Consider the following 22,733-nt stretch of genomic DNA (forward strand, 5'->3'; position numbering starts at 1 on the left):
TCCATGGTGCATCCTGGTACATGTAGACATTCCTGGCATGAGCAGGAGAACTTTCAGCTCAGCTCTGAGGAATTTATTGCTTCAATTGACTTTATTTACCATCAACACTGATTGGACATCCACATAAAAGGTGGTGATTTCCCCCTTTAATAGGAGGTTGTATATCTGGTTTATTATCCATCAGTATGCATCAGGTAGCGCTGTTAATTATAGGTAGAGAGTTCTCCAGCACTACTACAGAATGAACACTGTTTAAGTGTAGCCATAATTTCATTAAACAGCTTTTTTAAAAACATAATTGCTGAGACGCAGAGAGACTCAGAGCTGCTAATGTGAGCGTGCAGTACAGGCTACCGAGCATAGAGATCTGACATATGCTCTAAGATGTAATGTGAAAGGGGTCGCTGGTAGAGGATTGGGCAGAGGACAGCAGAGGACAGCAATCAAAGACAGTCAGCTTGACTGTCAGAAGGGTTTGTATTTAACCCCAAACAAAACAGAAAACCTAGCTCCTTCAGGAGCCCTTCTGTAGCTCCATAACTAGAAAACCTCAGCTGGGCCGCTCGCCGATTTACCGGCTCAAAATAAGTTCAGAAGAGAGACTGAGAGCTCCTCACTCTCAGCATGTGTCACCTAGAATGAACTTCGGGCGTGGGTGGAGTCACCAGATAGGAGTGGAGATGCCTCGTGTTACCTTATATGAAGCTCTACAGCGGTCTGTGGATCCTTTTAGCATCTTTCTGCAGATTCTTTTTCACTGTTTTCATTCATTCTCAAAGCCCTAAAAACCCGCTGAACACGACGTGCCCAGCTAACAGCAGACAGATCCAGACTCGCTGTGGAACAAGAGACAGATTATTTCCCTCAGGAGTTGGTAGCAGACACAAACAGAGCTAGAAGATAATGAATGCTGGATTTACATTTGTCAGTTGGACAGAAACACGACTCCAAGTGAATGCTAATGTGTCTCTGTGTCATCAGAGGTAATAATATGCCACTGTTGTCTTTCCACCTTGTGTCCTCACCCAATTGTCCACTATAATTTGCTCAGCATGCAAACTCCTCTAATCTCAGATCTCGTAGATCACTACCAATAACTGATCCGTTGCTTCCTGGAACGGTCGTGAAACAAGTTGACCTTAAAGTGTTGTAGTCAGTGTCGCCGTGCTTTATTTTCACAATAAATTAGTCGTCCTGTCACAGCTGTAAAGTTTTTATTGTCCCCGGTTGATCCCTGGAGTTTCCATGTGAAGATTGAAATGAGTTGATAACATAATATCAGACCTTGAATCTTGGTGATTCACTTTATTGCAGGTTGAGTGAAGGATCAGATAGCTGAGAGAAACGTTTGTTGTTTTTCCACATCATGACTGGCTTTACATTTTTTCTTTCTTCTTTTTCTTTTCTTTTTTTCCATGAGTGAAGTTTTGTTATTTATTTATTTCCTTACTTATTTATTTGTTTATTTGTAAAGTTCAAGTATATATTTCTATATATTGAATTTCTACTTTATGTAGTAAGTATACTAATATCAATGTACTAGTAAGTCTACTACTTTAAAAAGTGGGCCAATTTAGTCCCAAGAAGTATTAGTTTATAAAAGTATACTTTAAGAATAGTAAACTTTGAGTACACAACTAGTTTACATCCAAGTGACTTGAGACTTGCAAAAAATGACTTTATATACTTTGTATACTTTGACTTTATAGTACTTAGCCAATGATTTACGTATTACATTAAAGAGAATTGCTCCTTTTTCTATTTGACTTGATGATTTGTGAGGAGATTATAAAAAATAAATAAATAAAATGCGTTTTTCTTGCATGCCTCCAGGGTGAACGGATAATCCAAAAACATTTTGAAAATTCTAGATGAATTGAAGTAAATTCATATTAAAACATCCTTTTACAAACTCTCACACACTTTAATGGCCGAATATACTTTTCTGTATATTTGTCAGTATGATCCAAGGATACTGAAGTATACTTTTGTTAAGTACCTAAAAAGTAAACTGAATGTATACTCTCTTATTTTAAGCTTAAAAAAAGTAAAAAATGTCCGAAACAAAAGGTCTGAAAAAATATCTGAAAATTATATCAGAAAAATTTCTGAAAAAAAAGTCTGAAAAAAAGATCTGAAAAAATATCAGACAAAAAAAGTCTGAAAAAAAAGATATTAAAAAATGTCTGAAAAAAAAGTCTGAAAAAAAGATCTGAAAAAAGTCTGAAAAAAAAGTCTGAAAAAATGTCCGAAAAAAATGTCCGAAATAAATGTCTGAAAAAAAAGTCTGTTAAAAAGATCTGAAAAATGTCGGACAAAAAAAGTCTAAAAAAAAGATCTGAAAAATGTCTGAAAAAAAAGTCTGAAAAAAAAGATCTGAAAGTTGGCTGAAAAAAAAGTCTGAAAAAATTTCCGAAAAAAAAGTCTGAAAAAAAAGATATTAAAAAATGTCTGAAAAAAAAGTCTGAAAAAAAGATCTGAAAAATGTTTGTAAAAAAAGTCTGAAAAAATTCCGAAAAAAAAGTCTGAAAAAAAAGACATTAAAAAATGTCTGAAAAAAAAGATTTTAAAAAATGTCTGAAAAAAAAGATCTGAAAGTTGGCTGAAAAAAAAGTCTGAAAAAAAAATATCTGAAAAATGTCTGAAAAAAAAGTCTGAAAATAAATATCTGAAAGTTGGCTGAAAAAAAAGTCTGGAAAAAAAATATCTGAAAAAATGTCTGAAAAAAAGATCTGAAAAAAGTCTGAAAAAAAAGTCTGAAAAAATGTCTGAAAAAAAAGATCTGAAAAAATGTCCGAAGAAAAAGTCTGAAAAAAAAGTCTGAAAAAATGTCTGAAAAAAAAGTCTGAAAAAAAAGTCTGAAAAAAAAGATCTGAAAGTTGGCTGAAAAAAAAGTCTGAAATAATTTCCGAAAAAAAAGTCTGAAAAAAAAGATATTAAAAAATGTCTGAAAAAAAAGTCTGAAAAAAAGATCTGAAAAATGTTTGTAAAAAAAGTCTGAAAAAATTTCCGAAAAAAAAGTCTGAAAAAAAAGATATTAAAAAATGTCTGAAAAAAAAGATTTTAAAAAATGTCTGAAAAAAAAGATCTGAAAGTTGGCTGAAAAAAAAGTCTGGAAAAAAAATATCTGAAAAAAAGTCTGAAAAAAAAGTCTGAAAAAATTTCTGAAAAAAAAGATCTGAAAAAAGTCTGAAAAAATGTCCGAAGAAAAAGTCTGAAAAAAAAGTCTGAAAAAATGTCTGAAAAAAAAGTCTGAAAAAAAAGTCTGAAAAAAAAGATCTGAAAGTTGGCTGAAAAAAAAGTCTGAAAAAATTTCCGAAGAAAAAGTCTGAAAAAAAAGATCTGAAAAAAGTCTGAAAAAATGTCCAAAGAAAAAGTCTGAAAAAAAAGTCTGAAAAAATGTCCGAAAAAAATGTCCGAAATAAATGTCTGAAAAAAAAGTCTGTTAAAAAGATCTGAAAAATGTCGGACAAAAAAAGTCTAAAAAAAAGATCTGAAAAATGTCTGAAAAAAAAGTCTGAAAAAATTTCCGAAGAAAAAGTCTGAAAAAAAAGTCTGAAAAAAAAGATCTGAAAAAAGTCTGAAAAAATGTCCGAAGAAAAAGTCTGAAAAAAAAGTCTGAAAAAATGTCCGAAAAAAAAGACTGAAAAAAAAGTCTGAAAAAAAAGATCTGAAAGTTGGCTGAAAAAAAAGTCTGAAAAAATTTCCGAAGAAAAAGTCTGAAAAAAAAGTCTGAAAAAAAAGATCTGAAAGTTGGCTGAAAAAAAAGTCTGAAAAAATTTCCGAAAAAAAAGTCTGAAAAAAAAGATTTTAAAAAATGTCTGAAAAAAAAGTCTGAAAAAAAGATCTGAAAAATGTTTGTAAAAAAAGTCTGAAAAAAATTCCGAAAAAAAAGTCTGAAAAAAAAGATATTAAAAAATGTCTGAAAAAAAAGATTTTAAAAAATGTCTGAAAAAAAAGTCTGAAAATAAATATCTGAAAGTTGGCTGAAAAAAAAGTCTGGAAAAAAAATATCAGAAAAAATGTCTGAAAAAAAGATCTGAAAAAAGTCTGAAAAAAAAGTCTGAAAAAATGTCTGAAAAAAAAGATCTGAAAAAAGTCTGAAAAAATGTCCGAAGAAAAAGTCTGAAAAAAAAGTCTGAAAAAATGTCTGAAAAAAAAGTCTGAAAAAAAAGTCTGAAAAAAAAGATCTGAAAGTTGGCTGAAAAAAAAGTCTGAAAAAATTTCCGAAAAAAAAGTCTGAAAAAAAAGATATTAAAAAATGTCTGAAAAAAAAGTCTGAAAAAAAGATCTGAAAAATGTTTGTAAAAAAAGTCTGAAAAAATTTCCGAAAAAAAAGTCTGAAAAAAAAGATATTAAAAAAAGTCTGAAAAAAATTCTGAAAAAAAAGTCTGAAAAAAAAGATATTAAAAAATGTCTGAAAAAAAAGATTTTAAAAAATGTCTGAAAAAAAAGTCTGAAAATAAATATCTGAAAGTTGGCTGAAAAAAAAGTCTGGAAAAAAAATATCAGAAAAAATGTCTGAAAAAAAGATCTGAAAAAAGTCTGAAAAAAAAGTCTGAAAAAATGTCTGAAAAAAAAGATCTGAAAAAAGTCTGAAAAAATGTCCGAAGAAAAAGTCTGAAAAAAAAGTCTGAAAAAATGTCTGAAAAAAAAGTCTGAAAAAAAAGTCTGAAAAAAAAGATCTGAAAGTTGGCTGAAAAAAAAGTCTGAAAAAATTTCCGAAAAAAAAGTCTGAAAAAAAAGATATTAAAAAATGTCTGAAAAAAAAGTCTGAAAAAAAGATCTGAAAAATGTTTGTAAAAAAAGTCTGAAAAAATTTCCGAAAAAAAAGTCTGAAAAAAAAGATATTAAAAAATGTCTGAAAAAAAAGATTTTAAAAAATGTCTGAAAAAAAAGATCTGAAAGTTGGCTGAAAAAAAAGTCTGGAAAAAAAATATCTGAAAAAAAAGTCTGAAAAAAAAGTCTGAAAAAATGTCTGAAAAAAAAGATCTGAAAAAAGTCTGAAAAAATGTCCGAAGAAAAAGTCTGAAAAAAAAGTCTGAAAAAATGTCTGAAAAAAAAGTCTGAAAAAAAAGTCTGAAAAAAAAGATCTGAAAGTTGGCTGAAAAAAAAGTCTGAAAAAATTTCCGAAAAAAAAGTCTGAAAAAAAAGATATTAAAAAATGTCTGAAAAAAAAGTCTGAAAAAAAGATCTGAAAAATGTTTGTAAAAAAAGTCTGAAAAAATTTCCGAAAAAAAAGTCTGAAAAAAAAGATATTAAAAAATGTCTGAAAAAAAAGATTTTAAAAAATGTCTGAAAAAAAAGATCTGAAAGTTGGCTGAAAAAAAAGTCTGGAAAAAAAATATCTGAAAAAAAAGTCTGAAAAAAAAGTCTGAAAAAATGTCTGAAAAAAAAGATCTGAAAAAAGTCTGAAAAAATGTCCGAAGAAAAAGTCTGAAAAAAAAGTCTGAAAAAATGTCTGAAAAAAAAGTCTGAAAAAAAAGTCTGAAAAAAAAGATCTGAAAGTTGGCTGAAAAAAAAGTCTGAAAAAATTTCCGAAAAAAAAGTCTGAAAAAAAAGATATTAAAAAATGTCTGAAAAAAAAGTCTGAAAAAAAGATCTGAAAAATGTTTGTAAAAAAAGTCTGAAAAAATTTCCGAAAAAAAAGTCTGAAAAAAAAGATATTAAAAAATGTCTGAAAAAAAAGTCTGAAAAAAAGATCTGAAAAATGTTTGTAAAAAAAGTCTGAAAAAATTTCCGAAAAAAAAGTCTGAAAAAAAAGATATTAAAAAAAGTCTGAAAAAAATTCTGAAAAAAAAGTCTGAAAAAAAAGATATTAAAAAATGTCTGAAAAAAAAGATTTTAAAAAATGTCTGAAAAAAAAGTCTGAAAATAAATATCTGAAAGTTGGCTGAAAAAAAAGTCTGGAAAAAAAATATCAGAAAAAATGTCTGAAAAAAAGATCTGAAAAAAGTCTGAAAAAAAAGTCTGAAAAAATGTCTGAAAAAAAAGATCTGAAAAAAGTCTGAAAAAATGTCCGAAGAAAAAGTCTGAAAAAAAAGTCTGAAAAAATGTCTGAAAAAAAAGTCTGAAAAAAAAGTCTGAAAAAAAAGATCTGAAAGTTGGCTGAAAAAAAAGTCTGAAAAAATTTCCGAAAAAAAAGTCTGAAAAAAAAGATATTAAAAAATGTCTGAAAAAAAAGATCTGAAAAAAAAGTCTGAAAAAAAAGTCTGAAAAAATGTCTGAAAAAAAAGATCTGAAAAAAGTCTGAAAAAATGTCCGAAGAAAAAGTCTGAAAAAAAAGTCTGAAAAAATGTCTGAAAAAAAAGTCTGAAAAAAAAGTCTGAAAAAAAAGATCTGAAAGTTGGCTGAAAAAAAAGTCTGAAAAAATTTCCGAAAAAAAAGTCTGAAAAAAAAGATATTAAAAAATGTCTGAAAAAAAAGTCTGAAAAAAAGATCTGAAAAATGTTTGTAAAAAAAGTCTGAAAAAATTTCCGAAAAAAAAGTCTGAAAAAAAAGATATTAAAAAATGTCTGAAAAAAAAGATTTTAAAAAATGTCTGAAAAAAAAGATCTGAAAGTTGGCTGAAAAAAAAGTCTGGAAAAAAAATATCTGAAAAAAAAGTCTGAAAAAAAAGTCTGAAAAAATGTCTGAAAAAAAAGATCTGAAAAAAGTCTGAAAAAATGTCCGAAGAAAAAGTCTGAAAAAAAAGTCTGAAAAAATGTCTGAAAAAAAAGTCTGAAAAAAAAGTCTGAAAAAAAAGATCTGAAAGTTGGCTGAAAAAAAAGTCTGAAAAAATTTCCGAAAAAAAAGTCTGAAAAAAAAGATATTAAAAAATGTCTGAAAAAAAAGTCTGAAAAAAAGATCTGAAAAATGTTTGTAAAAAAAGTCTGAAAAAATTTCCGAAAAAAAAGTCTGAAAAAAAAGATATTAAAAAATGTCTGAAAAAAAAGATTTTAAAAAATGTCTGAAAAAAAAGATCTGAAAGTTGGCTGAAAAAAAAGTCTGGAAAAAAAATATCTGAAAAAAAAGTCTGAAAAAAAAGTCTGAAAAAATGTCTGAAAAAAAAGATCTGAAAAAAGTCTGAAAAAATGTCCGAAGAAAAAGTCTGAAAAAAAAGTCTGAAAAAATGTCTGAAAAAAAAGTCTGAAAAAAAAGTCTGAAAAAAAAGATCTGAAAGTTGGCTGAAAAAAAAGTCTGAAAAAATTTCCGAAAAAAAAGTCTGAAAAAAAAGATATTAAAAAATGTCTGAAAAAAAAGTCTGAAAAAAAGATCTGAAAAATGTTTGTAAAAAAAGTCTGAAAAAATTTCCGAAAAAAAAGTCTGAAAAAAAAGATATTAAAAAATGTCTGAAAAAAAAGTCTGAAAAAAAGATCTGAAAAATGTTTGTAAAAAAAGTCTGAAAAAATTTCCGAAAAAAAAGTCTGAAAAAAAAGATATTAAAAAATGTCTGAAAAAAAAGATTTTAAAAAATGTCTGAAAAAAAAGATCTGAAAGTTGGCTGAAAAAAAAGTCTGGAAAAAAAATATCTGAAAAAAAAGTCTGAAAAAAAAGTCTGAAAAAATGTCTGAAAAAAAAGATCTGAAAAAAGTCTGAAAAAATGTCCGAAGAAAAAGTCTGAAAAAAAAGTCTGAAAAAATGTCTGAAAAAAAAGTCTGAAAAAAAAGTCTGAAAAAAAAGATCTGAAAGTTGGCTGAAAAAAAAGTCTGAAAAAATTTCCGAAAAAAAAGTCTGAAAAAAAAGATATTAAAAAATGTCTGAAAAAAAAGTCTGAAAAAAAGATCTGAAAAATGTTTGTAAAAAAAGTCTGAAAAAATTTCCGAAAAAAAAGTCTGAAAAAAAAGATATTAAAAAATGTCTGAAAAAAAAGATTTTAAAAAATGTCTGAAAAAAAAGATCTGAAAGTTGGCTGAAAAAAAAGTCTGGAAAAAAAATATCTGAAAAAAAAGTCTGAAAAAAAAGTCTGAAAAAATGTCTGAAAAAAAAGATCTGAAAAAAGTCTGAAAAAATGTCCGAAGAAAAAGTCTGAAAAAAAAGTCTGAAAAAATGTCTGAAAAAAAAGTCTGAAAAAAAAGTCTGAAAAAAAAGATCTGAAAGTTGGCTGAAAAAAAAGTCTGAAAAAATTTCCGAAAAAAAAGTCTGAAAAAAAAGATATTAAAAAATGTCTGAAAAAAAAGTCTGAAAAAAAGATCTGAAAAATGTTTGTAAAAAAAGTCTGAAAAAATTCCGAAAAAAAAGTCTGAAAAAAAAGATATTAAAAAATGTCTGAAAAAAAAGATTTTAAAAAATGTCTGAAAAAAAAGATCTGAAAGTTGGCTGAAAAAAAAGTCTGAAAAAAAAATATCTGAAAAATGTCTGAAAAAAAAGTCTGAAAAAAAGATCTGAAAAATGTCGGACAAAAAAAGTCTAAAAAAAAATATCTGAAAAATGTCTGAAAAAAAAGTCTGAAAAAATTTCCGAAGAAAAAGTCTGAAAAAAAAGATCTGAAAAAAAGATCTGAAAAAAAAGTCTGAAAAAAAAGTCTGAAAAAAGTCTGAAAAAAAGTCTGAAAAGATTTCCGAAAAAAAAGTCTGAAAAAAGATCTGAAAAAAGTCTGAAAAAATGTCCCAAAAAAGTCTGAAAAAAAAGTCTGAAAAGATGTCCGAAAAAAAAGTCTGAAAAAAGATCTGAAAAAAGTTTGAAAAAATGTCCGAAAAAATGTCCGAAAAAAAAGTCTGAAAAATGTCTGAAAAAAAAGTCTGAAAAATAGATCTGAAAAATGTCGGACAAAAAAAGGCTAAAAAAAAAGATCTGAAAAATTTCTGAAAAAAAAGATCTGAAAAATGTCCGAAAAAAATGTCTATACTAATAGCACACTTGAATATTTGGTACGGGTGTTCAGTAATGCTGGAATGAAATATAAAAGTCATGCAAGCTCACTTAAACTCTCTAAACAGCTGAAACGTGCTGTTTTATACAGATTATTTTGGTCTGTATTAGTTTTCACTGCATTCCCGATTTATGTGTAGAAAAGATTGTGTATCAGGAAAAACACTTTCTCCAGAACCGTCTCTCCGTGGTCGGCCCGGTCAGCTGAACTCACCGCTGATATCTCTGAGAACAATCCGGATGTTGTAAAACGCTGACAGCTTTTGTGGATGAAGGATTATGATGGATGGTGTGTTTCATATTAACAATGAACAACTAAAATTAAACACACCCCTTTAAACCGATGATTACAGTATTAGCTTTACGACATGGATCAAATATTTACGTTTACTGTCTTATACTGTATCGTATTTTATCATTGCATCATAATTTAGAGTTGTGCAACTACCGGAAACGTGTGCGTGGTTGAGGTAGAAATATGAAGAACAGGAGATAAAACTGAGTTACACTTTACATGAACTCCCACATCTATCACTTTGATAACACATAAACTATCTTCATACCAGCTACTGTGCATGGAACATGGACTGTACAGTTGCACAGACATGAGCAGACGTGGAAAAGTTTTTTATACTTGGTGCCGGTTTCTCCTCGAGGTCAAACCGACGTTCTCAAAGCTCCTCACGTCTCGTTGCCACATCGCTCTGTGTACGTATAGCGAGTCAACCGACAGTTCATTCATTATTCCTATGGGAACCTCCGTGATCTCTGATGTGTTTGTGAAACTGTGAAACCCAGACCATATGCACTGTGTGTGAATTAGCAAATGAATAACTGATTAATAAATGTATACAACCAAGTGAAAAGTTTGACGGCATATTTAGCCAGTTTTTGTGAAATAGTTTGTGAAGAGACGTTTGAACATGCACCGCTATGCTTGCACCCTATATGTTACACAGCTAGCATGCTACCAATGTTAGTTAAATATGCCGCCAAACTTTTCACTTTATAAAAAAAGTAATGTGACTCGTCTAGACTGACTAAAATGAACTATCTGGCGTTTCTATCCATCTGTAAAGAGATGCACTTCCTTGAACACCGGCGGGCCTTAAAGGTCACATATTATGCTCATTTCCAGGTTCATAGATGTATTTTAATGTTGCACTAGAACATGTTTACATGCTGCAATGTTCAAAAAACCCTTTATTCTTCTCATACTGCAGCCTGAGTCTGCCTGCCTCAGAGCCTAATTCAGCCTCTGTCTGAAAACCACTGATTCACAGCCTGTCTCCTCCCACTCTGCTCTGATTGGTCAGCGTTTTCTGTCAATCAAACTTCCTCAACAACACAGCGTCACTATCTCCCCCTCCCTCCCGGAGAAGCTCTCTCTCGAGAGAGAGAGAGAGACGAGTGGAGGGAGAGGACTGGAGAGAGAGGCAGCTAGAATAGAGCTTATAAACCACTTTAAAGTTTATAAACCAGAAACTTCACCCAGCGCACGTTACCGGAGGAATCTGATCAGAAATCGGCGACACATGATGAACATCTGCGGTCCAGATTCCAGGTTTTCCTGACGGTTTCTCTCAGGTAAATAATACTATTTATAGCTCTGTTAGTTAGCTCAGTGTTTACCTCATGTATCAACTCTGTAAACCGTAAACATACACTCTGTTTTACGTCTGTCTTTACAGATCCATCTGTGAGAAATGACCGACAGAATCATCCCAGAGGAGAGCAGACAGCTGAAAGCAGATGGGAGATACAGAGCTAACCGTTAGCATGTAGCTACATGCTAACGGTTAGCTACATGCTACCGCTATGACACGGTGTGTAAACACAGCGACCATCAGGGTGGAAAATAGAAGATGTGAAACAGTAGTCAGTTCATTATTTCTGCTAAAAGATAAATGTATGGAAGATCAGAGTAATGGTATATTATTTACAGTAGTAGCTGTCTCTGCGTTACCATGACTACAGACCACCGGAGCTTAGCTTACCATAGTTTACCAGAGCTGAAGACTTTCTCCTGTACCATGTCACATAACTAACTAACAGGTGAGATGATTACAAATGCTGTGAATAATTAATATTGTCATCTGTCAACTCAAATAAAGTTTGACTGTGAAACAGAAATGTGTTGTGTTGCTTACAAGTCACTATTTACTACCTGTACTCTGCTACATGCATGACATCAAATATATATAATATATAAATATCATCTGTTTAAACAGTGTAATTACATAAAGCCTTTGTGAAAGAACATGTTATATTTAGATGATGGGAGTACATGAAGCCTGTTCTGCTGGTTCTTGCAGACTTTGCTCAAGTTAGGTTGAGGAGGAGAGACAGTGACGCGCTGTGGGGCGGGGTCAGCTACTGAAGGTTCTCTCTGGTTCGACCAGGAAACCCTTACATGGCTTGCATTTCTCTAATGACGTCAGAAGAGAAGGAAAAAAAGCGATTTTTTTTTCTGCACCCATTTCCGGACAAACGGAGGAGGAGAAAAAGAGAGAGGATGGTCTTTTATGATACTATGGTGGCCTGTAGACACACTGGGGACAGATATTGATGTTTAAAAGACATGGAAAAGTGCATTTTGCATAATAGGTGACCGGATTTACGGAAACAAAACAAAACGTCGTTTCTCCATTTTCCACCGCCCATTTGCGTCCACATAGTTAGAGAGACCCACAATAGAGCTGTTTTAAAAAAAAAAAAACTTTTTTAGGGGGGTACTTGGGGTCTTTAGGGGGAGATCGCAGGTCAACAGTAGATGTCACATAGAAGTGGTGTACATCATCTGAAAGCTGGGAACCTGGAGATTAATTTGAGATGCAGCTCAGCACTGTGTGACAAGTAAGTTAGTTTAGAACACTATGATAGAAGTATATGATGGTCATCCTCATGCTCTATTATGTCTCATACCACTTGAGAATTGATAAAAATGATCAATAATCCCTCCAAAATACCACATTAAGACACCAAGACCTTGAGTAACACCGTAGAAAAAGGCATGCTGTGATTTGGGATAAAAAACTTTTGACATTTTTTAGGATTTCTGCAAGAATTGGCATTTTTTCGGCGATTAGATGGCGGAGCACTGCTCAGAAATCCCCTTATTGTCAATCTAGCTAGGAAAGTCATCCATCCTCTGAATGCTCTAGGTCTGTAGTTTGTGGCTGTAAAGTTTCATGAGGCTGTGATTATCCTAGAGGTCACCACAAGGTCATCACATATCTTGAAGTCAAGGGTCCCCTTTTGAAAACGGCCATGCCAGTTTTTCCTGGCTAAAATGTATCCCAACTTTGGAGCGTTATTTAACCTCCTTCCCGACAAGCTAGCATGACATGGTTGGTGCCAGTGGATGGTTTTCATATCATATCTGTGTCATCACTCCAGCCCTAAAACTGAACCTACTACTAGAGCCTCTGAAAGACAGTAATGTCAGTCGGGATCGCCCGCGATCCCACGGGGTCTCAGGGAGTTAGGAAATGTTGGATGTGCACGAGGACAGGCGAAAACTTGCAGCAGGGCTGTCTGATATGGTGATGTCACTTTGGCCGTTTCAGACCCTCGCGACCTTTGCTGATGCAAGTATAAATTCAGGTTAAGTCAGCTTTCTGTATAGGTCTTTAAATGTTACTCACAGAGCACTTTGTTGTTTTGTGTTCACAGTGCATTCACTACATTATCACATGCAAACGGGTAAATATGATAAACGAAATATGAAGATAGTGTAAATGTGTTGAATTCTTAAAAGTGTTATTACTGTGAATTATCGAATATATTGCTCATTTGGACACGGAGACATGGGGGGGGGGGAATGCAATCAAAGCTTGCAGTATACAGCGGAAAGTCTTTCAACACTGTCCTGAAATCAGTTACATAACTGAGTCAGCGTTGACCACTGCCCCCGATAAATGACGCCTAGAGACTGTTTGTGATAATTAAGTCAGAAATAATACAATAAAAGACGTGGCTAAAGTCTGCCTTTTAAATTGAGTGTCCTGTAAGTGAAGTCCATCGGTGTTCCTGGAACCTCATAAACAGAGAGGAAGGGCATTGTCCAGGTACAGAGGAGCAGATACTTTGATTGGACTCACGAGGTCAGATGACAACAGTACGTGCAGGTTAACACACGCATAACTGGAAATATCTCAGCTGAATATCATCCTCATCCTCATCTGCAACCGCTTATCCCGTTAGGGGTCGCGGGGGGGCTGGAGCCGATACCAGCCGACATTGGGCGAAGGCGGGGTACACCCTGGACAGGTCGCCAGTCCATCTGAATATCAAATGAATTGATATATAAGTGACTATGAATAACTTTGGCATGTGTTATCTTTATAAAAGTGATGAAAAAGGTGACAAAACTGCACTTTAAAAATAGTAATTTCTTTAATTTACAAACATTATTTAGTCTTAAATACTGAAAATATTTTCAACGCTACATTAAACATTTGACATGTAAATGTTACAAAGTTGAAAATAAAACCGACGACCTCTCACACGTTACAATAAAAAATATAAAAACAAAGTCATAACATTCGGAACCACCCATATTTAAGTCATAGCAGATAGTAGTCTCAACTATAAATTGAAAACATCATAAAAGAAAACATGACGTGCCCAGAAACAGCAGGTTCAACTCTTCTGTTCATATTCTCCAGCATGAATCATCGACATCCCACGACCTGGGAGGTGTGTTACAAATACATTAACGCATCATCGCCTCTATCGATACAAATTTAACTTCATAATAATATTAAAGTTGTGTTGCTTTAACAGCCTCCTCGTCCCTCGTCATGGCGGGGTTATCGTACATCTCCAGACTCTTCTTGCTGTTCCTGCGTATCTTTTCGTCCTCGTCTTCTCTGCAGCACTTGCAGTATTTGCAGCAGCAGCGTCTGCGACAGAAGCCGAAGCACGACATCACCACGCGATCCCAGGGCTCCATGGAGTGCAGGGGCTTGGGCAAAAAGTCCCAGGTCTGGAGGCACTTGGGCAGGAAGCGGGCGCAGCGAGACTGCATCACGTTGACGATGATCACAAAGATGGCCAATACGACGATGGGCACGCCGACGCCGACCAGGACTTGCCATCCGGCCAGCGACAGGCCGAATACGCCCAGAGGCAAAAGCAGGAAGCACAGGATGAGGTAGAGCGCGGCAAACCAGCGGTATTGAGCCGTATGGTTCCCCAGCCCTCTGGCCAACCTGATGGGCACCCGCGTGAAGGGGATCGGGTACCACAGTAAGATGCCCATGATGTTGAAGAAGAAATGGCAAAGTGCAATCTAGAAAAAATAAACACAGATGACAGTCAGACACGACTACAACACTGTGAGATCTCATAGAAAACATCAACCAACAAGCAATGCTTTGAGCTAATAGCCAACATGCTAACATGTCATATATATGATAATTACACGGCTGTGTTGAATACTTGATACTGATTATTCAATCACGGCGTTCTGCGGTCTGCAATTTCTGTATAACATACCGTTGCTATGTATAGCAGACTGTTGCTATGTATAGCAGACCGTTGCTATGTATAGATGACCGTTGCTATGTATAGCAGACCGTTGCTATGTATAGCAGACCGTTGCTATGTATAGCAGACCGTTGCTATGGGCGCAGTTCTGATGTCGGACTCAAGAGGACCGTTTTTGTGTCAAAATATTGATTTCTTCAGTAAGTAGCTGTGTAATAAGCGGGATAATGTACAGCTAGCGGGTCATTGTGGTGAAAGAATCCCCTTCAGGGCGATGCTGCACCCCGACGCGCAGTTTAAGATTATTCTCTCCTCTCTGGCACCCAACTGTCATTTTGAATATTTGGATAAATGTAGGGGGATACGTTATTTGAAGGGGATCAAAGTTATTTGAACTCATCCTCTGGGGACCACAAATGTCTGCACCAAATTTCATGGCAATCCATCAAATAGTCGTTGAGATATTTCACTAAAAAAAGTCAACCTCATGGCGCGTGAGGAAAAGCCATGGGATCACCAAAGTCAGTAGGGTTCGTCCTTTGAGGACCATGAATGTTTTCACTAAATTTTAGCGCAATTAGGGGATGCTAGTTTTGAATATTTCTCTAACCGATAACCAACCCTCGTAACCGATTATTAACCGTTAACCGACAAGATCGGTGCCGCCCAGCTACAACGATAAGCCGATGCACAAATAGGTTGAGTCCATCATTTATCACCAGCTGCAGTGTTTGAGCACAACAGACAACAACAGAGTCCCCAGTTCACCCGTCTGGGAGAGTTACTGTAGCAGCCACGACGCTGCATGTATTATCCCAGTAAAAGTCTCCACCGCATCATTTAGTGTAGCTGCGACGTTTTCAGCTTTGTGTCTGCCCGATGTAACTTTAGCGAGTGGCCGACAGACCGTGTGTGTGTGTTTGGTGGCGGTGAGTGCGAGGTTGTCGGTGGTGTTATAGCTGTGAACGTAGCAGTGCAGTGTGTGTACAGTTTATTTGTCTCTGAATAAATGCTACAACTCCAGGTTAACTTAGGGTTAAACGTTCATTATTAACATCCCTAATCGCAATCCATCCAATCGTTGTCGAGATATTTCAGTTTGGACCACCGACTGAAGGACCAACAGGCCTGTTGCCATCCATAGAGCCACGCTGCTAACATGGCTAAAAACCAACACAGAAGGGAAACTTGATATTGCATCTTACCTGCAGGGAGTTGGCTAGTGTTTCTCCAGGGCTAGCCATAGCAGCAAGTATAGCGGTGGTTGTCGTACCAATATTTGACCCCAGTGTCAGAGGATAAGCTCTCTCCAGGCTAATGACACCAATACCTGGTGGAAGAAGATTCACAACATATTTATATACATATAAATATCATGGTGTATTTTTTAAATAAAAATTAAGAAAATACAACCAAATCATGATGTAAATGGTGACTTACCAACAAGAGGAGTGATAGCCGAGGTGAACACGGAGCTGCTCTGAACGATGAAGGTCATCCCCGCTCCCACCAAAATTGCAATGTAGCCAGTAACCCAAGCGAAGGGGAAGGGGAAGTCTGTAGTCAAACAGAAACACAGGAGGTGAGGTATTAAACCTGATGAAGTGAGCCCAGTGTGACGGCGCACTGTGACCTGAGCAAACAAGCTGCTTTATCACAACAGTATTCGTGTGCCTGAGCTTTCTCGTCACGCAGCAGGACTGGCGAACCTGGAGGCGAGCCACGAGCAGCGGGGAGGCTGTACCTGTGCTGCTCATCAAGCATCACCACGGAGGACGGATGTGCTGACTATCAAACGGGCTCTGAGAGAGGGCAAGTCGACAGGAAATGATTATTTTTTTACCTGTGTTGAGCACCTTCTTGATGATCACGGCGACCTGCCCCTTCAGCATGGAGTTGAGCAGCTTGACGATGAGGATGAGGCAGGTGCAGAGGCAGAGCAGAGCCAGAGCCAGCAGGATGAGGCCCACCGCCAGGTCCGGCAGATTAGCGTTGACGAAGATGTGTTTGCCTGCAAACGAACCGTCAAAGAGATGATTGGCATTGAGAAGCGTCCACTCGAGGCCGGCATTATGCGACAGCTAAAAATAGTCTCGTGTGCATGACTCAACTTTAGAGCAAACCTTTCTGTGATACATGGAGCTGGTAAAACTGCATTTTGTGGAGAACAAGAAGGGTTTGTGATCTCATGAAATTAGATGTTTTTTCCTATTTCTACAACAAAGCATATTTATTTTAATTGGGGGCAGAATACTTTTACCATTTTATGGTCATGTGGCACTCAGGTGCTTCAACGAGGCAGCATGAATAGACGTATTGAGCAGGTAGCCGGGTCGAGGGAGGGTTTTTTAAGCTGAGTCACTGTACCGACTCAAAGGTAGCCATTGTGCGGACATCAGAAGGTCTGGATGAAGGACGTTGTTGTGTCTCGTATATCACTGAGCTTTAGTGGATCGGATAATCCGAACTGCTTTGTATTCGCCGCTGCAGACACACTTACATTTATCCTGGTAATCGGTCCACGACGAGTTCAACTGGGCCCAGGTCAGGTTTCCTTCCACCCAGCAGAGGACACCAGCAGGACAGCTGTCCACTGTCTCGTTCCAGAAAGTCTGAGAGAGACAAAACACAACAAGGCAGCAATAATTAAGAAGTCAATGATAATCTTTAAATGATCGTACGTAACCGAAGCACAATCACTGTGGTCACAATACAACAAGGACAATATCAGTGATTAACAGGGAGAAAGCAGAGGTAACCATAGCTTTATCATGTGTTTTGAACTGCTGCTGTGTTCGCCTTGAAGCAAACTAATACTTTATGCATGTGATGCAGCGCTTGTTGATTTCTCACCGTGTTGACCTCCTTTTTGCACCATATTTTGATCAGACTCTTGTTCCTGGCTGCTGGGTCACCGGTGGCGATGCCAGTGATGACAGACTTGTCCAGCTAAGAAAACACATTTTTAAAACACAAGTTCTTTATGTTAATAATGCATATTTCGTGATTTTTTTACTGTAATATTACCGACTTTAAGGACTATTTGTCTTCCTTTTTCAAGATTGCGAACAAACACTCGACATTCAACACAATTCTTGCACAATTCCAGTGTGTACAGAAGTAATGACACTCAAACTCAATATGAAAAGTAAATTAATTAATTAAAATTAAATATAGAAAAGTCTGCAAATTAGCTACGGCTAAAAGTCCTATATTCATTGAACCGGTTGCACTTTATTTAAATGTAACAAAGCCTTCATGTATTGTCCCTGTCAAATAAATAAATAAAATAAAATACTAAATAAATACATAAAAAAATAATTAATTAATTAAATAAATAAAATAAGGTACCTTAACATAATAAATAAAAAAATAACATAAAAAGTCAATATAGTTTAATAAGGGGAAATTAATTCAAATAAATATAATAATATAATAATATTAAAAATCGTGAAGAATCTTGTCTTATTTATGTGGAATTTGTCAACTGCAAGTATAAGATTTGTCATGCAACTCAAAGATTTATTTTATTACATTCAAATTTAGTGATAATGTATTCAGGTGTAGTTGTTATAGACATTTCCTGATGATTTCCACTGAGTCTACCTCGATGATGGAGTTGGTGAGAGGGTCCGTTATGACGTTGAGCAGGTCGGGGGCGTCCTCTCCAGTCTGGATGTTGAAGGAATCGATGATGAGGCCGGTGAGTTTGTACAGAACACCCGTGGCGACTTCCAGGGGCAGAAGGACCAGCACGGAAAGCCAGTTGAAGAAGTCATGCACCGTGGCGCCGGCGAAGGCCCTGGTGACGTGAAGGAACACTCTTAAATGCTGTTCCTGGAGTTATTAATGTTATCTCTGTCCTATCTTTATTATTACATGCTCTGATTTACCTGCGGAACTCATTTCGGTCTCCTGCCTGCATCATGGCCACAATAGTATTGGTGACAGATGTTCCGATGTTGGCGCCCATGATGATCGGCACCGCAGACTGGACTTCCAGCACTGAGGGATAAAATAGTAAGACGCTATAGCTGCATGCACGTGTCTGGGTAGACCAACGCGTTCTCATCCCAACTCGTCACATACTGACGCTTTTTCAGACCCCCTCGGCATCACTCATTACGGTCGCAGGAAACACGTGCTTAGGTTCGGGCACTGAACGTTGCGAAAAGGGGACATGAACCAACAGCTGATTGTACAACACAGTCTCATGGAAATAGTCGTGTTTCGTGAAATAGTCACAAATTTTATCTATTTGATTTTTTTTTTTTCGTGACCCTCAGCACGATCTTCAACAACATATTTTTTGTGCGTTTTCCTACAATTTTCCAGTAACACGTGATGCATGTGTCAATTTCCGCTCCTGTCTTTTCAAAATAAAACTACTTAGGTTTAGGAAAAGATCAACTTGGTTAGGCTTAGGCAACAAACTACTTAGTTAGGTTTAGGAATAGATCGATTTGGTTAGGTTTAGGCAGCAAAACTACTTAGTTTTAGGTTTAGGAAAAGCTACAGAAGTTACGTGACAAATAAATCAACTTTGACTTCTGGTTTCACACGAGGCATGAACACCGATCTCCCGGGTTGCGTCCGAAATTCCACCCTAACATGCTATTCAGTACGCTAAAACAGTATGTGAGATTTATTTTGGTATGTCCAAAACCTTAGTACGAAATCAATAGTACGTGAATTGCATACTATTTCCGGTGAAATATTACAGTATGCAACGCTGGAATATCCCACAATACAATGCGGTAGTAACGAAAACGTTCATAACAGACGTTGACAGACAGCTTCTCTCAACTCAACAACGCTACCTCATGACCAGTAACCGCAGCAGTGCTACTGCAGGGCTGAGTTTTCTCTTCCATTCTCCAGGAAACGTGCGGCAGCGACACGCTTTGAGTTCAGGCTGGTGCGCGCCAAGGGTAGAGATCGAGCAGGTAGGCAGGGAGGCATCTGATTGGTTCTTTCCAAGCGGACCGCGAGGCAGTGATTGGTAGACGTTTTTACAGGATTACAGCAGCTACAGATGACGGCTCTTTTCATGTCCTTTTTCAGAGCTCATCAGTAATGGATCGCTGTCGGGGGGTAAAGACCATTTCAACGAATACAACAGATTGTGTAGACTGGAGAACATCGGCAACCCTGCCTTTAAGCGTCGGTATCTAACGCTGACAGCCGTGACAAAGCGTCGGTATTTGGCGCCCTGGGAATGAGAACGTGCCGGGTAGACATGTCAACAAATGCATGTGTGTGTGTAGGCCTCCTACTCACATCCAGAGGACACCATGCTGACCACAATAGAGGACGAGGTGCTGGAGCTCTGCACCAGCACGGTGACTAACACCCCGATCACCAGCCCGGCCACAGGGTTGGACAATATCACATTGTCCTGGAAGATGTCACCAGCAGCTTTGCCTGCACACGCACACACACACACGCACACACACACACACACACACACACCCTCAGGTCAAAAACACTTGCATGCACATTACATAAGCAGCACTTTGTCGGCCAGGGCATTATCAAGCAAATAAGCTAAATGTGCACTGATGGGTGGTGATAAACACCCAAGACATGTACATGTAATTCTGTGAATTCACCTCCGACTAGCTGGAAAGCAGAACTGAGAACATCCAGCGAGCAGATAAACAGGTAGAGGAGTCCAACCAGCGTTATGGCCTTCAAAATACCAGTCAGCACTCTGATAATCTTCCCTTTTGTGTCCAGCTCTGGAAGAAAAAACAACACAAAGTCAGGTTTTTGTAAAGGCGTACCGACGTCTGTGCAGAGAATGGAGAGCTGAGCCTCTCTCACTCACCTGACCACTTGACCCCGGTGTCTTTGAGCTCTGGGAGATCCCAGGGATCTGCATCCGGCTCCTCGTTCACCAGGTCCACGGTGGAGTAAGCCGGCAGGATGGCCGTGTCTTTAGCCGGACCGTCATCATCTAATGCAGGATAGAAGGAGGGCATGTTAGGGAAAAGGTGACACAGTTTGTTTTAAAGTATCCAGCAGGAAAGGACGTACCGAGAGACGGGGACGGATCGGTCCCCACTTGAGGTCTTGGAGCCATGACTGACTGTCTGGGGAGGACAAGTTATAAATAAATCAATTAAAATGATTATAACATAGACATATTATTGACAAATTAGAAGGAGCAGGTTTACTAATAGAGCAAAAGCTGTGCAAGTCAGCTTTTCAAAATAAAATGACTCTTTCTATGCAATGATTTAGTCTACAAACAGGCTGTATAAAAGTCATTATAACACAATTAAACTCTATATAACGACAACTTGATCACCTAAACTCCAAAATAAATGTGATGAGAAATGTCTGGGGAGGAAAAGTTATAAATAAAACAATTAAAATTATTAAAATAAAGACATATTATTGGCAAAAGCTGATGTGTTACCTGTGCAAGTCAGCTTTTCAAAATAAAATGACTCTTTCAATGCAGTGATTAAATTAACAATCGAGCTGTATAAAAGTCATTATAACACAATTAAACTCTATAACTACAACTTGATCACCTAAACTCCAAAATAAATGTGATGAAAAAGAAAAAAAGAAAAGCCTTAAAAACGTATTATCTCTCTGAGAGAACTAGAATACAACTCTGCCCTCACAGCTGCATCTTCAGGTATCATCTCTCACGCGCATCCTGGATCCTCAAATCAATGTTACTTAAAAATCGATTAGAATAAGTTTCCCATGAGGATAATAAGCGACCCCTCTACCGGAGACTACCGGAGACTGTACGCACCTGCAGCAGTCCGGTGGTCGGTGTGTGTTGAGTGGGAGGCTTCACCTGGTTACCTGTTGCTCTCGTGCGGACTGAGCGCTCTTTTATAGCGCAGCTCCGAGCACACACGCGCTGCTCTCGGTTCAAAGGTCGCGCACACATGTGCAGAGTGCGCGAGGCTGCAAGGTGCATTTATCTCTATGTGTGTGTGTGTGTGAGAGAGAGACACAAGGAATACACATGATATAGAGCTGAATGAGGAGGAAATCTGACATTATTTTTATTTATTTATTTATTTTTAAACAATGATAAAATGGTGTTCAACTTTAGTAGTGTTATAACTAAAATATACAAGTATATGTATTTAATCCATATAGTGGGTTAGCACCTGTGTACAGGCTTTAGTCTAAGATACAGGTATAACCAAAGGCTCAGGTACAGAGTGGACCAATACTACTGTAGAATAATCAGGGAAGATGCCCCCTGGTGGGGATCTTCAGGTTGCAAAACATTTTTTTAGAAATCACCACATGTTTATGTTACACAAAACAAAATTATTATTTATTATTATTATTATTATTATTATTATTATTATTATTATTATTATATTTTCTAATTTTGTTATATTTTCCTTTTTTTCTTGTGAAGCACTGGATAGTTTGTTATAATAATAATAATAATAATAATAATAACAATAATAATACTTATTGTTATTATTATTATTATTATTATTATATTTTCTCATTTTGTTATATTTTCTTGTTTTTCTTACTAATATTTATTATTGTTATTGTTAATGATAATGATAATAATAATAATAATAATAATAAGTATTATTATTATTTTTTTCATTTTGTAATATTTTCTTTTTTATTATGAAGTACTGGATAGTACTATTATTGTAATAATAATAATAATAATAATAATAATAATAGTGAATTTAATTTATATACTGTAACACTTTAAAAATACAGTGAAATCTCAAGGTGCTTCACATAAAGGGTAAAACAATCATAATACAACACTAAAACAATTCACACAAGAGAAGACTGCGATTTAAAAGTGTTAAAATATGATAAATATATAATTTTAGACAAAATATTTTCATACCCAAGTTTAAAGCGACAGAATATTTATCAATCAGTTTGTATGCAGCACAAGTCATACATCAAATGCAACTCCAAGTAATGAACATAAAGAGCTAAAAAGAACAAAAGTTCAATAAATAATAATAAAAAATACATTTAAATTGAGCAATATTAGAATAAAAAACACTCCTACTATGGAATGACCTGTCTGAGGAGATCAGGGCTGCAGACTCTGTCACGTCTTTTAAAAACTCACTTCTTTAGAATTGCTTTTCTGTGTTTTTATTTATGTTTGTGTCACACTGGAGCAACTGCAGTGTACATTTTCTCCTGATAATGTACATATAATCAGCTGTTAGTATTCAAAACCATAACAGTAACATTAACACAGTTTATCCTCACTCATCATGCATGTGTATACACACGCTCTCCCACCTTGGCAACACGTATACACAACAACAACACACCCACGCGTGTCCATGCATACATCTATTTCTTTATTGGTGTGAGTTTATAGCGAGAGATACGGCCGAGATATGACTGTAACA

General features: G+C 35.8%; 1 protein-coding gene across 1 annotated transcript; it reads right to left on the bottom strand.

Annotated features, from left to right (window-relative positions):
• Positions 1-13,229: 13,229 nt before the first annotated feature.
• Positions 13,230-21,252, bottom strand: slc34a2b (solute carrier family 34 member 2b). Its single transcript, XM_074634518.1, has 13 exons — positions 21,119-21,252; positions 20,383-20,438; positions 20,174-20,302; positions 19,956-20,084; positions 19,624-19,767; positions 18,237-18,348; positions 17,950-18,145; positions 17,197-17,292; positions 16,844-16,955; positions 16,187-16,354; positions 15,784-15,900; positions 15,549-15,673; positions 13,230-14,146 (listed from the first exon to the last, which is right to left on the bottom strand). The coding sequence occupies exons 2-13, from the start codon at positions 20,426-20,428 to the stop codon at positions 13,616-13,618; spliced, it is 1,905 nt and encodes a 634-aa protein (XP_074490619.1). The 5' UTR covers positions 20,429-20,438; positions 21,119-21,252; the 3' UTR covers positions 13,230-13,615.
• Positions 21,253-22,733: the final 1,481 nt, after the last annotated feature.

Source organism: Sebastes fasciatus, chromosome 5 (genome assembly GCF_043250625.1).
Source record: "Sebastes fasciatus isolate fSebFas1 chromosome 5, fSebFas1.pri, whole genome shotgun sequence".
Lineage (NCBI taxonomy): Eukaryota > Metazoa > Chordata > Actinopteri > Perciformes > Sebastidae > Sebastes > Sebastes fasciatus.

Bases quoted from the DNA above. Each gene is read 5' to 3' on its own strand.
- slc34a2b (XM_074634518.1), bottom strand. From the start codon at position 20,428: ATGGCTCCAAGACCTCAAGTGGGGACCGATCCGTCCCCGTCTCTCG. The intron at 18,349-19,623 runs GTGAGTAGGAGG...TTTATCCCTCAG, and splicing joins CAGCATGGTGTCCTCTGGAT to TGCTGGAAGTCCAGTCTGCG. The intron at 15,674-15,783 runs GTAAGTCACCAT...TTCTTCCACCAG, and splicing joins GGCTATCACTCCTCTTGTTG to GTATTGGTGTCATTAGCCTG.